Genomic DNA, 14,561 nt, shown 5'->3' on the forward strand with positions numbered 1-14,561 from the left:
GCTGTTGGATTCTATTTGCTAATATTTTGGTGAGGATTTTTGCTTCTGTGTTCATCAGTGATACTGGTCTGTAATTCTTTTTTTGGTGGTGTCTTTGCCTGGTTTTGGTATTAGGGTGATGGTGGGTTCATAGAATGAGTTTGGGAGTATTCCCTCCTTTTCAGTCTTCTGGAAGAGTTTGAGAAAAGGACTGGTATGAGTTCTTCTGTGTATGTTTGGTAGAATTCCCTGGTGAAGCCATCTGGTCCTGGACTTTTATTTGTAGGAAGGTTTTTTACTGCTAATTCGATTTCATTTCTACTGATTAGTTTGTTCAGGTGGTCAGTTTCTTCTTGATTTGGTCTTGGTGGACTGTATATTTCCAGAAACTTGTCCATCTACTCTAGGTTATCCATTCTGGTTCCATATAGTTTTTCATAATATTCTCATATGATATTCTGAATTTCTATTTGATTTGTTGTAATTTCTCCATTTTCCTTTCTTATTTTGCTTATTTGTGCTGTCTCTTTTTTCTTCTTTGTGAGTTTGGCCAGAGGTTTGTCGATTTTATTTACTCTTTCAAAAAACTAGCTTTTGGTTTGATTTTTTTTTTCTATTTTTTAAAAATCTCTATTTTATTTATTTCCTCCCTGATCTTTATGATTTCCTTCCTTCTGCTGACTTTTGTGTTTTTTTTTTTTTTTTTGCTCTTTCCTAATTCTTTTAGCTGGTGGGTTAGATTATTTATTTGAGATTGTTCTCCTTTTTTGAGGAAGACCTGTATTGCTATAAACTTCCCTCTTAGTACTTCCTTTGCTGTGTCCCATAAATTGATTTAGCACTGTTCTTAATCAACCCTTAAGACCTGCCAGCCCTTCCTCCTTTTGATTTATTCAGCTGTGCAAAATAGATACCCTTTTCTGTTTCCACAGTGGTTTACTAGTTAAATTCTTGACAATTGAAATATACTCACCGTGGTTGAAAACAGCATGGACCTATTTTGATGCCGGCAGTAGTGCCTCAAAACCATATCCGTGTCACTATTGCTGAATTGTTTTTTATTTGTCTGTGTGCCTGATCAGGATAACAATAAAAACAGTTCATTTTTATTAATGCTTACCATGTGTCAGATGCTCTGATTTGAAATTATCAAGTTTTATCTCCTTTAAACCTCACATTAATGCTGTAAGGAAGATGGCATTGTTACCCATTTTATAGATGAAGAAATAGAGGCCCAGGAAAGTTGAGAACCTTGCCCAAGGCCATGTGGCTAGTAAGAGGCAGAGCCAGCACTCCGGCCACAGAGCTGGACAACATGCAGCAGCCCCTCCTGAATGGGAGGCAGCGTGATGTCTAGGGAGGCACAGCAGGCAAGGAGGCGGGCAGGCAGGTGTAGTCCCGTGAACGCCTCTCAGCTTCAGTTCACTCACCCACAGTGTAAAAGGGAAAGAGGTGGCTGCCTTGGCTGTCACCAGGGTTTTATGAGAGTCAAATTTAAAAGAATATGAAGGCAAAAAAAAAAAAAAAGCATATGAAGGCTGTGAAAGCCCTCTCTGCTACTCTGCTATTCCAGTTTGGGGATTATCCATCCAGGCCCAGTCGATTTGTCTGGTCCTTAGCTGGCCCTTCTTCCAGTCCTTGCGGAGTTGTCCTCTGCCAAAGTGGGGATGTGGGGTGTAAGACAGGCCCCTGTAGCGTGAGGGGGGCTTCTTGGGACTGCAAGGTTAGGAGGTTACGAGCAAGAAATCTGATCTCCTTGACTCTTTAAAGCTCATTATCTATTGACTTATTCAGTGAAGTATTTATTTCTTTGCATTTATATTAGTTTAATTTTAGTAGGTAGGTTTCATTTTCATATATTTAACAGGCTTTTTGTCTTAGTGGAAGAGTTACGTTAAAAGTCTGTTCCTCTGATTTAAGGTAGTTAGAGCACTGAAAATGTTTGATTTCTGGTAAAGGAACGAGAGAAAAGAAAGCATGAGAGAATTCTGAGTGAGGAACTCGTCGCTGCTGTGACCTACCTCAACCAGTTTCTGCCGCCTGAGCACACGATTATTTATATTCCTTGGGATATGGCCAAGTACACCAAAAGGTGAGTAGGTGTTACAAGTCTGATTATATTTTCCTCTTGTGATGTAAAGTAGCAGGAAGCCGATCCCTCTAGTTAAGTGAGTGTTACTCTTTTAATTTCCTTCCTGAACCTGTTTGAGGGGCTGTTTAACTGCTGGTGTATAATTTGAGGGCTTAAATTAATTGACCAAATTCTTTTTTGCCCACCATTTTTACCATTTGCAATTTCTCTTTGATATATCTAGTGATTTCAGAACATCTCTACTCCACTACTTTTCGTTAAAGGCATTAGTTTCACCTTTTTTTTTTTTCCTATTTCCTTCTGTCTCCCTGTTTACTCTTTGTCTCAACCACTTTCAGATTATCTCCCTCCTAGGTGAACCTGCCCTAACTCATGACTCTTTATTGTAAATCCAAAACCCTTAGTGTTATATTAAAGCCCCATCACCTGATTTATCTAAGCATGTAGTAACTTCTTTATTCCAGGGCTGTTTTGTTCCTGAAAAACTCACCTTCATGTTCTGTGTAGCAGCCAAGGTCCCATCCCAGAACCTTTGTTCCTGTTGTGCACCTCCCTGCTCTACGCCCCCACCCCCACCCCCACCCGTAGAGTGGTTGCCCACCCCTCTTTTCCCTGTCAAGATCTGATTCAAAACTTACCTCAGCCAAGGAATTTTCTTTCATTAACCTTGCATTGTCCTTTTACTCATTTACCAGACATCATACAAACACTAGGCTTATTCTGAGTTTTCTTTTTTTAATGTTACTGTATTGTTTTGCACTTAACTCACTGTATGTTTTTCTGAATCATTTTATGTGATTAGATACACGCACACGCACATGCACAGGCGCTCACACTTTCCCAGGATATAAGCCTGGTTACGGGTTGGTGCCTTTGGTATTAATTTATTTTCCAGTGATTTATTTTTCTGCCACTGCATTGTGCATTGTGCTCTCTTCACATCTGATGAATGCATATTGACTTAACTGACTCCACACTTGAGGAGTGAAAGGCTTTGGGAAAAGCTCTTGCCAGGGGATGTCATGTGCCAAGTTTAAGACCTGCCAACAGTTGTTATTAAGTTACAGGCCCTACATTTCTCCTTGTACCAAATCTTGCCAGTTATTGAGTACACATTGCATTCTAGAAACTAATTGTAACAATGTTCCTATTGAGTACAAACCAGAGATTTTAAAAAATAAGTTCCTGAGTGTTACTGTAGACCTACAGACTTTGCTTTAGAGGTAACGGTAAGTATGGATTAAGACTTGGGTTCTTCTCACATCTCTCATTCTTCCTTCTCTCCCTCAGCAAGCTGTGTAATGTTCTTGATCGACTGAACGTGATTGCAGAAAGCGTGGTGAAGAAAACAGGCTTCTTTGTAAATCGCCCTGATTCTTACTGCAGCATTTTACGGCCAGATGAAAAGTATGTATGGTATTTTAAAACTTAAAAGAAATCAAGAATTTTGTCCTTATAGATAAAAATATTCTAGATATGAACAGTTTGTACTACTTGGAAAGTGGATGAATTTATTCCTTTGTGAAGAGAAGACCAGCTGCCCACGTGACTGTCATGAACATTCACGGTGGCATGAGATTTCCTCTGGCCATTGTGTACCTTGAAATGGAATCCATGGAATCTCTTGCTGCTTGGAACAAACATGACGTAAAATATTTCTGTAAAAGTTTTCTGTAATGAATTCTATTTTTCAGTATTAAATAGGAGCAAGAAAAATGTTTTCTTAAAAACTAGTCTATAGATGAGTATTTATACTAACATCTTAATGAAAATTTATCACTGTATTATACTTATTTGCTCACAAATCTTTCTTCATGACTACTTTGTGAGCTTCTTCAGATCAAGCATCTGGGTTTTATTTATCTTTTAAGTAACCAATATTATCATTTCCAGCATTTTATTTTCAGTTAACAAAGTTAACTATAATGGTAAAAAAAAAAAAAGAAACTACACAAAAAGCAAAACACACACACTAGTAGTTGGTTGTGTCTTTGCAAGTAATCCTTTTGTTACAGTTTGAATTTCAGGGCACTTGTGACCAGGGACCCCAAGACCAGTCCCAGGCTCAGTGATGCAGTAGGAGAACTCAAAGGACTCAGCATAGCCTTGTCTTCCTGGCTATGATTTATTACGATCAAGGGATACAGAGCAAAATTAGCCAAGGGAAAAGATGCAGGGGGCAAAGTCCAGAGGAAATCCGGCAGACACTTCCAGAGCCCACTCCTGGTGGAGTCACACACAGCATGCTTAATTCCCCCACCGACTTGTGACAGCAGGTGTGAAATGTTGCCAAGCGGGGGAGACGATTAGAGGCTCGGTGCCAGGGTCTTTTTTATTAGAGGTGGTCCCATAGGCAGCCTCTGCCTGGCACCTACCACCATATCAGACTCCCATAAGGAAAGGATGTGCTGCAAAACCATGTTGTTTCTACAGACAGTGTAGGCACAGTGAGCTGCTCTTGTCTGTTCTGGGAATTGTAGGAACCTGAGTTCCAGATGCCCGCCAGGGGCCAACTTTGTAAGCTGGCCATTCTGGGGACAGCAGTCGGGCCTGCTGTGTTAACTCTTCCCTGCACTGCACCTTCTTTTAAATAATGAAAATAAAACTTCAATGCCATTATATAGTGCTTAGAACATATCCCCATGCATTCATTAGCACATGGAGAAAAAATGTAGGAAAGAAAATAATAAGGAAGTCTGCAAAACAACCAAAGGAATGTAAGAAAGCTCCATGAAGGAAAGCTGGAGGAGGTAGAGCATCCAAATGTTGAGGGGAGAAGGATGAGGCTTGGAAGATCTTATTAGAAAGTTGCCCTGCAGTTATTACTCATGTCTGTAGAGACCAAACAGGACATGGGCTTAAATTAAAGCAAGAGAGGTTTTGGTTGCACATGGGTGACAAAATGCTGGAGTGTGGGGCTGGAGCAAGTTGAGATGCTCCTTCCCTGGTCTCCCTCTGAAGAGAGCACAGATAGCATTCCATCTCTGTAATTTGCATATTCACTTACCTGAAAGAATGAGAGTAAGTAGAATCAGCTGATTATTCAGGGGCCTTCAGCTCTATTACTTTGATTCTTAATAAAGAGCTAGTACCAGGAATGAATATAGATTATGCTATTAAAATTGCTTTTAAATTAAACCATGTATGTTTTAAACACAGGTGGAATGAACTTGGAGGGTATGTGATTCCCACTGGTCGCCTGCAGGTATGGATGACATTGTATTAATAATGAATAGACTCTGTATTCACAGTGTATGATGTTTTCTGAAAGCAGCCATGGAGAAAGACACTTCTTATTGAATGCAAAATTATTAATCATTTGAGAATGAATTTTAAAGCTGCTAGTGTTTAACTCTTGCAAAGGATGTGCACCTAAAATAATGACCCCTGGATTTTTTTTCTGTGTAGTATAAGTTTTATTATTGGAAATAGAAATATAAACAGAAGTGTGAAAATAATAAATTAGAATGACTTTGGAAAATTAGTCAAATATAATCACTATACATATTAATTATACTTTAAGGATGATACGGCCTCAAGCACTGAATATTTGGTTTGTACAGTAAAGGAGATAGATGGGGGGAGCACATATTTTACTAATTGGTACATGTGGAAAATATTAGCTATTTGTTTTATATTGTTAAACTACAGAAGAAAATTCAAATACAGACAAGGAGGTGTAATGATACTGCTGTAGCAATAGTAAGTGAACAGCAAATATAACTGTTCATAATTAAAAAAAAATTCCTCTTTATTTGTTCAGGAGTAATACTCTGCCTACAGCTTTTCTTATAGTTAAAGAAATCTAAAGTAGGATGGAAGCAGTTTTGGTGACTGAATAACGATTGATAGTCTTAAGGTTTTTCTCTTTAGACTGGTGTTCTTCGAACCAATTGTGTAGACTGTTTGGATCGCACCAACACGGCGCAGTTTATGGTGGGGAAATGTGCTCTGGCTTACCAGCTGTATTCCTTGGGATTAATTGACAAACCAAATCTACAATTTGATACAGATGCAGTTAGGTAAGCCTTATTTCCTGCCTTTCAAATGCCGATAATGACAGAAAGCAAATCTGATTAATAATAAGGACGTTCAGGAACTTGTTTCTCCTTTTAGCTTCTCAAAAATTATGTTGTAAAAGACATTATTGAAATTAATTCTGTGATGTTTTCCATTAAAGTCTAGTGTGTTGTTACCATGATTTTTGTTTTCCTATTCATGTTCATTATCAATAAACACTATGTTCTTGAGATAAATCCAAAGTGCTTTAGGTAAATCCAAACTAGTGGGTTTAAAAAAAAAAAAAACAAATCCAGACTACATCAGGAAAAAAAAGGTAATGTGCCTTTGTATATTTTGAATTAAACATGTAAGACAGGTAAGAGATTGATTCTTCAGTAGGGATTACTGTTCCTTCACTGTCCTTTGGGTCCATGACATTGCGTGAAGTACTGTTTCTTGAAAATGCAATGATAGCTGTTCCTGGTCATCTGAGACAGTCATAAAGACTCTGTCAAGGAAAGTGATCAGCTTACGAGGGGCCAGATCTGCAGATATCATTGCCCTGAAAATCTTCTCATGCACTTGAAGAAACACAAGTTTCCAACCTGTGTTCCTAGGAAAGAACCTGATTTGTCTGTGACAAGAGCATGTCCTTTTTTCCAGAGACAACTCAGAACAAAATTCGGTTGTGGGAGATAAACTGATCAGGCCGCCTGCAGAAAGTTAGGAGTCTTTTAATAGAGTTAGAACTCCCTTGGTCTGGCTTTGATGGGTAATGTGTTTGGTGCCCCTGCTGCTTTCTTAGTGTTTTCCATGACTTTGTTCCTTATTAGACAATTACTATAAAATATATTTTGTATATGCGTTTATTTTCAAGATATTGAAGAGTCTGCTTGAAAAGAAAGGTGCAGAGGAAATCATAAAATAAAAGACTCATTTTGAGTCTGTGGCTAAGTGAATAACGTGTGTAATACTTTGGAAGAAATTCTTTAGTGTTTGGGTTTTTTTTTTTTTGCTTAGGTTATTTGAGGAACTCTATGAAGATCATGGGGATACCCTGTCCCTTCAGTACGGTGGTTCTCAACTTGTTCATCGTGTAAAAACCTACAGAAAGATAGCACCGTGGACCCAGCACTCAAAAGACATCATGCAGACCCTGTCTAGATACTACAGCAATGCTTTTTCAGGTAATTCGGGAGTAACAGGCATTTCTAAGACTTACCTGCTGTGCGTTTTCTTCTTATACATAGACTTTTTTTTTTTAGACTAACTGGATTAGTAAAATCAAAATTAAATATTTTAAAAGCTTAAGTAGAATCTGTCACTTAGGAGGTGTTCAGTAAATGAATGAATAAGCTTTATATTTTAAATAGGGCATTTTGGCCACCCATAAATGGGGCTTTTACATAATTCAAACTATGATTCCTTGGCTTCTGCCTCCTTCTGTATTTTTGCTTGTAATACATAGATAAGTTTTTTTTGAGAGTATTGAATGATTATTTTTGTTTTATTTTTAACTGTGTAATTTTTAATTTATTTATTTTTGGGGGGGTAATTAGGTTTACTTATTTTTTTTCAGAGGAGGTACTGGGGATTGAACCCAGGTCCTTGTGTATGATAAGCATGTGCTCTACCACTTGAGCTACACTGTCTCCCCAAGTAATCATTTTTAACTTGGGTTCATAGTCTTGACAATTGTCTAAGAATGTAAATATCAGTGATTCTTTTAAATGTCAGCTAGAAATGATAGTAACATTATCACTGAATTGTACTGTTTTCTCATTTTATGGCTTGAGATTACTAAAAGTAACAGGTGGTTAAAATGGCAATGGGATTTCTGACACAACAGATGTCACAGGCCATAGTGATGGGGAGACAGATCCCATGCACAGAACTTACAAAGAAAGTGCTCAGACTTACTCCATGAGTCTTGGCCTTTTGAATCAGATCAAGGGTAAAAACATGAATAGAATATGGAAAGGAGAGATTGGTAAAGAGATTTCTCGGCATGAACTGTTGCCACGTGCCTACTCCTTCACCTCACACCTAGAGAGGACTAGGACTCTGGGCAAGCTTAATGTAGTGTTCTGTTGTTGGCGGGACCCCATGGAGCTGTTGGCTTTGGACTGCTGTGTGGCAAAGCTGACGCAGAGGGACGGGCTGAGGAGAGGGCTGCCATGATGGGGGTGGCCTACCCTCCTAGAACTGGTTAGGCCAAAGGATCCTTGTTTACAGGTGACCAGAGGCAGGCCTCATGGGGGAGAGTGCTGGCATGGCATTGACCTAGGTCCTTTGCAGCAGGAAGCAGAATTCACTGGATTCCTGAGAAACAAGTTGTAGGAAACTGCCTGGTGTGAGAAGATACATGTGCTTACACCAAGGGAACTGCAAGAGAGTCTCGTGTTGGGAACCTTGAAAGAATGCATGAAAACATCCACAAAAGAATTAGCTTTTCAACATTTTCCATGCCTAGAGAGAATGCAAAGGCAGTTGGCTCTACTAATGTTCAAGTATATTAATTTTCTGTGCTTTCTAACAAATTACTGAAAAGTTAGCAGCTTAGAACAACATATATTCATTATCTCATGATTTCTGTAGGTCAGAATTTCAAGCACAGCTTAGCTGGATTCTCTGGATAGGGTCTCACAAAGCTGCAATCAAAATGTTATCAATGCTGTGGTCTCATGTGGAGGCCTGACTCAGGAAAGATCTGCTTCCCAGCTCATGCGTTTGTTAGTAGAATTCAATTCCTTGCAGTTCCTTGTGGACTTACACCTTTTGGGACTCATGGCAGCTTGTCTTCATAGCCGGTGTAGGAAAGAGAATGTCTATCTAGAATGAGTCTGCTAGCAAGACAGAATCTTACATAACATAGTGTAGTCATGGAAGTGACCTCCCATCTCTTTGCCTTACCCATTGCTCAGAAGCAAATCATTGGCCCCACCAACACATAGGGAAAGCTGTATCAGTTTCATAGGGCTGCTGTAACAAAATAGCACAAAGTAATTGACTTAAAACAATAGAAACTTGCTTTCTCACAGTTCTGGAGGCTAGAAGTTCAATATCAAGTTGTCAGCAGAGCCAGGTTCCCTCTGGAACCCACAGGGGAACATCCTGACTTGCTTCTTCCCAGCTTCTGGTAGTTTGCCGGCAGTCCTTGGTGTCCCTTGGCTTGCAGCTGCAGCACTTCAGTCTCTGCTTCCATTGTCACATGGCCTTCTTCCTTTGTATGTCTAGGTCTGTGTCAGACTTCCCTCTTCCTGTACGGACACCAGTCATATTGGATTAGAGTCTACCCTAATTCAGTATGACATCATCTTAACTTGTTTATGTCTGCAAAGACCCTAACAAGATTACATTAATGAGTATTGGGTGTTAGGACTTCAATATATTTTTTTAGGGAGACACAGTTCATGCCGCAGCAGAAGATATTACAGTAATGTGTGAACACCGGGAGTGGGGAGCATGGGGGCCACTTTGGAGTCCACCACATCAAGTAGGACTGGGCTTATTTACACACTTTGGAGGGGTTGGAAGCCGGCTGGCAGTCTGGTGGGTGTGGAAGGGACAGGACAGACCTAGAGGCCCTGCGTGGTCTGACCCCGCCAACCTTGCCATCCAGCCGTTCACGCCATTCCTATCCCCCATCACTATGCTCCAGACACGGGGACCTTCTACAGTTTCCAGAAGTTGGGCTTCTTTTGCCACAGGCTCTTGCTCCACCCACTGGGGAGCATGACTGCAGTCCTCCCCCAGTTAACTCCTAGCCAGCCTGTGGAGCTCACTCTACTTTTCACTCCCTTGAGGAATGTCCTGCATTGTTTGTTCTTAGAGCATTCTGTAGCTCTGTGGCATTTAGCAGACTTAAACCATTACCTGTGCCATGAGTTGTGTTCTGTGCCCACCCCACCCCCATGAGACCCGAGAGCTGCTTGAGCAGCTTGTGCACTGCAGTGGCCCTAATGCCTTGCTCATGGCACACAAAATATTCATGGAATGAATTAATAAATGCATGAGTTAAGTCATCACCTACAACCTCCCCTTTTCCCTGGATTAAAGAATTAATAGGAATAAGTATGTCAGCCTAATAGCATGTAGCCTCTCAGTAATGCTCTTAGGCTGCTCAGATCATGTCTTTTGAATTCACTGAGAATTATGCCCATTGAACTACTCCCAGTAAGCTCAATATGTAATGTGAACCACAGAGCCACCTCAGGCCTTAAGAGTATTTAGCTGTTCCTCTGTATGCATGAGTCCCTGAGCTGGATTTAGGAACTTAAAAATCAAAATGTATTAATCTGCACAAAAATTAGGAGTTAGGAGAGTTAAATTTAGAAACTCAAGCCAGTAGCGTAAGTTTAAATTCTAGATTTCTAAAGCAAAAATATTAAAGTGTTCCCATTGTCCTTTATTACACCTACTGCTGTGGTTCCCAGTGAAGATGTTAGTATGTATTGACGTGGGCCAGTTGGCTACAACACATATTGCAAATAATTGATTATTATCAATAGCTAAAAACAATAAAAAATAACACATGGTTTCACTTGTTTTTACAAATTAGAACTGCTTTGAGATTCTCTCTAGAGGTGTTCTCACTGGCTGTGCTTCATTGTTGGGCTAGATTCCTAGGGCTTCTGTAACAAGGTACCACAGGCTGAGTAGCTTAAAACAACAGAAATGTATTGTTTCATGGTTCTAGAGGCCAGAAGTCGGAAGTCGGGTGTCTGCAGGGCCGTGCACCCTCTGAAGGCTCCAGGGGAGGAACCTTACTTGCCTCTTAGCTTCTGGTGGTCTCCTGGGGATCCTTGGCTTCCAACTGCCACACTTTCATTTCTGCGTCTGGTGTCACGTGACATTCTCCCCTCCTGTCGTTGTGGCGTTCTCCAACCTGTGCGTATGTTTGTGTGTCTCTCTTTTTATAAGGACACCAGTCATATTGGATTAAGGCTCCCCAGCGCCCACTCCATTGTGACTGCATCCTAACTTGGTTGTATCTGCAAAGACTGGATTTCCTAATAAGGTCATACTGACAGGTCCTGGGGCTTAGGACTTCAATGTATCTTTTGGTGGGGACACAGTTCCACCTGTAACAGCTGTGTAAGTCATGTGCCAACAAGTGCACGTCCCTCTGGGTATGTGTTACCGTGAAAGAGTTAAAACTGCCCTAATCGAAAGGGTCATCCACTCTTCTGCCCTTCTCCTGTCATGATTGTCCCGGAAAAGGGAGTCATTATGACACTTAAGAACCAAGAAATGTGTTTTTCAATAAGACTGGGGCACAAACCGTGAATGTGTATTTGTCCAGAATTAAAAAAGAAACCATTAAAAGACAGAAGGTGATCATGAATAAGTAATGTGCACATAATGGAAAGATAAAGCAAAATTATGCACAACCGAAAGAGGAACTATTGTGAAAGGAAATATTTAATGAATAATGTGGCTAAAACAGACTTCTTTATTTTGAGAAGCACGGTGTCATTGGGGTGTGCAACTTATTTTTAAATTACAGTGGATATTATATAATGGTAATATATTAATAGAACCATTTTCTTTAAAGTACCCAAGATAACTTTGTAAAACTTAATCAGTTTCCTCATGTTATGCCTCTGCAGCAGGCAGGAAGGTACTTGAAATTAGGCTGTGAGGAATATTGCCCTCGCGGTTCACAGAGACAGATTGATGCTATGTGGGCGATTAACCTGACTCCCTTTCAGGTTCATTTTAAAAACTGTCCTTGAGGCTTCATGTATTACCATGTTCTGGAGTTTGTCTCCAAGAAGTGTCCTTTGGTCTCTAACGTAACTGGCTACATAAGCAGCCCCAGGATGCCAACAAGGCAAGACCAGGTACCTAGATACTTGCCTTGGGTGTTTAGGAAGAACTTCATAGTTATAATTCCCTGAAGGACCTTGTTAAGCTCTTTCTAAATCTTTCCTTTTTTTTTTTTTTACACTTATATTTGTGTAAGCCTGAATTTTTTTCTGAGGGCCTGAATTTAAATTGGATTGTAAGGGAAAAAAACAGTAAGATATCTGCAGTAGTTAATAATAGCTCACCTGTACACATACACATACATACATATTATGCACACATGTGTGAATGTGTGTGTATTCATTCTTTGGAGGGGAACCATATCCTTCTCAAACAGAGATTTAAAAAAAAGCTCACAGACTAAAGACTTTAAAGCTCACCTTGCATGGAAAGCAACGATTATAGAAAATAGTGTCAAGATGGCATCGCCCAGCATTATGGTAGTGCTGTGAGGCAGTGGAGCAGTTTCCTTCCCTTTCTGTGCACCCCGAAAGAGGGACATGAAACAGTGTGTTGAGCACATTTTCATTTATTAAAATAGTGAGATGGGGGAGGGTATAGCTCTGTAGTAGAGTGCATGCCTAGCATGCACAGAGTCCTGGGTTCAATCCCCAGTACCTTCATTAAAGATAAATAAATACATAAATAAACCTAATTACCCACCCCCACAAAACAAAACAAAAAACAAACAAAAAAAAATAGTGAGATGGACTTCTAAGGTCGTCCTTCTAAGAGCAGGTTCAAAGTGAATAAGCTATACTTGGCAATGGCAGAAAGCAAACAATTGCAAAAGGTTTTGTTTTAATAACATTTGAATCACTTTAATAAAACTCTGGCTAAAACCCAGCTATCCACCTGCTCTGCAACCAAAGCAGTTAAACACGGCAGGAGAAAAAGCTGCAATTACTACTCTCAGTTTAAACTGACTGCAGTTCTCTGAAGGATACTCAGAATCCTGACGGTCCTGCTAAATCTCCCTAATACATTCATTCTCTCTCTCTCCAAAGTGACCATTCATACCTTGCCTCACTCCTTAAACCAGTCTCAGTGGGCTCCTTTGCTTCATACTTCATGGAGAAAGTAAGTCATTGGGGGTGAACTCTTCCTTCTGACTACCAAATGCAGAGCCTGTCCTTTTCGGCACCCATAGTTTCTACCTTATGTTATTACAGTGGTTGGAATAGCTCTACCCCATCTTGGGCCAACCACTCCACGGTGCCCTAGAATCCCACCCTTCCTGCTTTCCCCTGCAATTATATGCTCCTTGCTGTATATCGTCAGTTTTTCCCCTCTACTGCCTCATTTCCATTAGCATTTCCATCTAACCTTTCCTTCTGCTGTTAATCTCACACCCCCTTTAGCTGAAGTCCTATTTCTCTGTTCTCCTAAAGCAAGATCTCTTGAAAGAATTATCTGCATGTCTGTTTCCTCTCTCATATCCTGTTCTCTCCACCTATTTCCCTGGGCCTGCATACCACTGACACTGCGCTTGTCAATGTCACCGCCAATCTCCACGTGGCCCAATCCAGAGGTTCCTTTTCTGTCTTCATCTTACTCAGCCTTTCAGCAGTTTATGTCACAGCTGAGCACTCTTCCCTGAAACTCAGCCTCTGTGCTGTCTCATTCAGTCTCCCTGTTGACTTCTGTCCTATTTCTAAACCCTCCTCTTCTCTTTCTACACTTTTCCCTTAGGGGCATCTCATCCAACTTTTAAGTACCATGCAGTTGACACTCATTTATATCTCTAACCTGGACTCCTGAACTCCAGACTTATTTATCTAAATGCCTACCTAGCCAGCATCTCCTCCTGAATATTGTATTAGTTTTCTACAAGTGCTGTAACAAATTATCACAAACTTAGTGGCTTGAAACAACAGCTGCTTATTATCTGATAATTTTTATGGTCAGAAGTCTGGGTACAGCATTACTCAGCTATGTTTTCTGCTTAGGGTCTCACCAGGCTGAAATGAAGTCAAGTGAAATCAAAATGAAGTCTGAAAGTGGGCTCTGATCGGAAGGTCTCCAGGCTCATTCAGGGTGTTGGCAGATTCCCATGCGGTTATAAGCACTGATGTCCCTGGGTCCTGCTGGCTGTTGGCTGGGGGTCAGTCTCAGTTTCTAGAGGCTTCTTGCCTTCCTTGACTTGCGGCCCACTCCATCTTTAAAGCCAGCAGTGGTGTGCCGGACCCTCTCTGCCTTCCTCTTCCACTTTCCTCTTCTGCCATTAAAAGATTCGTGTAATTACAGTGGGCCCACCCAGATAAGACAGGATATTTAGTTCCCTATCTTGAAGTCAGTGATGAATAATTTCAATTACATCTGCAAAATTCCTTTTGCCATGTCATGTAAAATATTCAGGGGGTCCTAGGGAGGAATGGGGACAAGATTTCTTCCTTCCACAGATATCAAAGAAGAATCTGAAACTGACCACTTCTGAGACAGAAGCTTTTAACTCTGTCCCCAAACCTGTTTCTCCACTTGTTTTTTTTCTCCCTCAGCGCCCACTGTTCTGTTCCGAAACCTAGGAATCCTCCTTGATTTCTTTGTTTTCCTTATGATCCCCAGTCTCATCCCTCAGCAAATCTTATCGGCTCTGGCTCCGAAGTATATCCCAAATCCTTCTCATTTGTGTCCTTTCTGCTGCCATGCTCGTGCAGACGACTCGTGGCTCTTATCT

At 40.6% G+C, this 14,561-nt stretch overlaps 1 protein-coding gene across 2 annotated transcripts in view; it reads left to right on the forward strand.

The window, feature by feature from the left end:
• FIG4 (FIG4 phosphoinositide 5-phosphatase) overlaps nt 1–14,561 on the forward strand; it is a 124,818-nt gene that overhangs the window by 48,481 nt on the left and 61,776 nt on the right. For both annotated transcript variants that reach the window (XM_006205650.4, XM_072965719.1), the window contains exons 11-15: nt 1,938–2,071; nt 3,362–3,478; nt 5,231–5,276; nt 5,945–6,093; nt 7,094–7,260. In XM_006205650.4, coding sequence (XP_006205712.1) covers nt 1,938–2,071; nt 3,362–3,478; nt 5,231–5,276; nt 5,945–6,093; nt 7,094–7,260 — 613 coding nt within the window. The remainder of the gene's footprint in view (nt 1–1,937; nt 2,072–3,361; nt 3,479–5,230; nt 5,277–5,944; nt 6,094–7,093; nt 7,261–14,561) is intronic.

Source organism: Vicugna pacos, chromosome 8 (assembly GCF_048564905.1).
Source record: "Vicugna pacos chromosome 8, VicPac4, whole genome shotgun sequence".
NCBI classification, from domain to species: Eukaryota; Metazoa; Chordata; class Mammalia; order Artiodactyla; family Camelidae; genus Vicugna; species Vicugna pacos.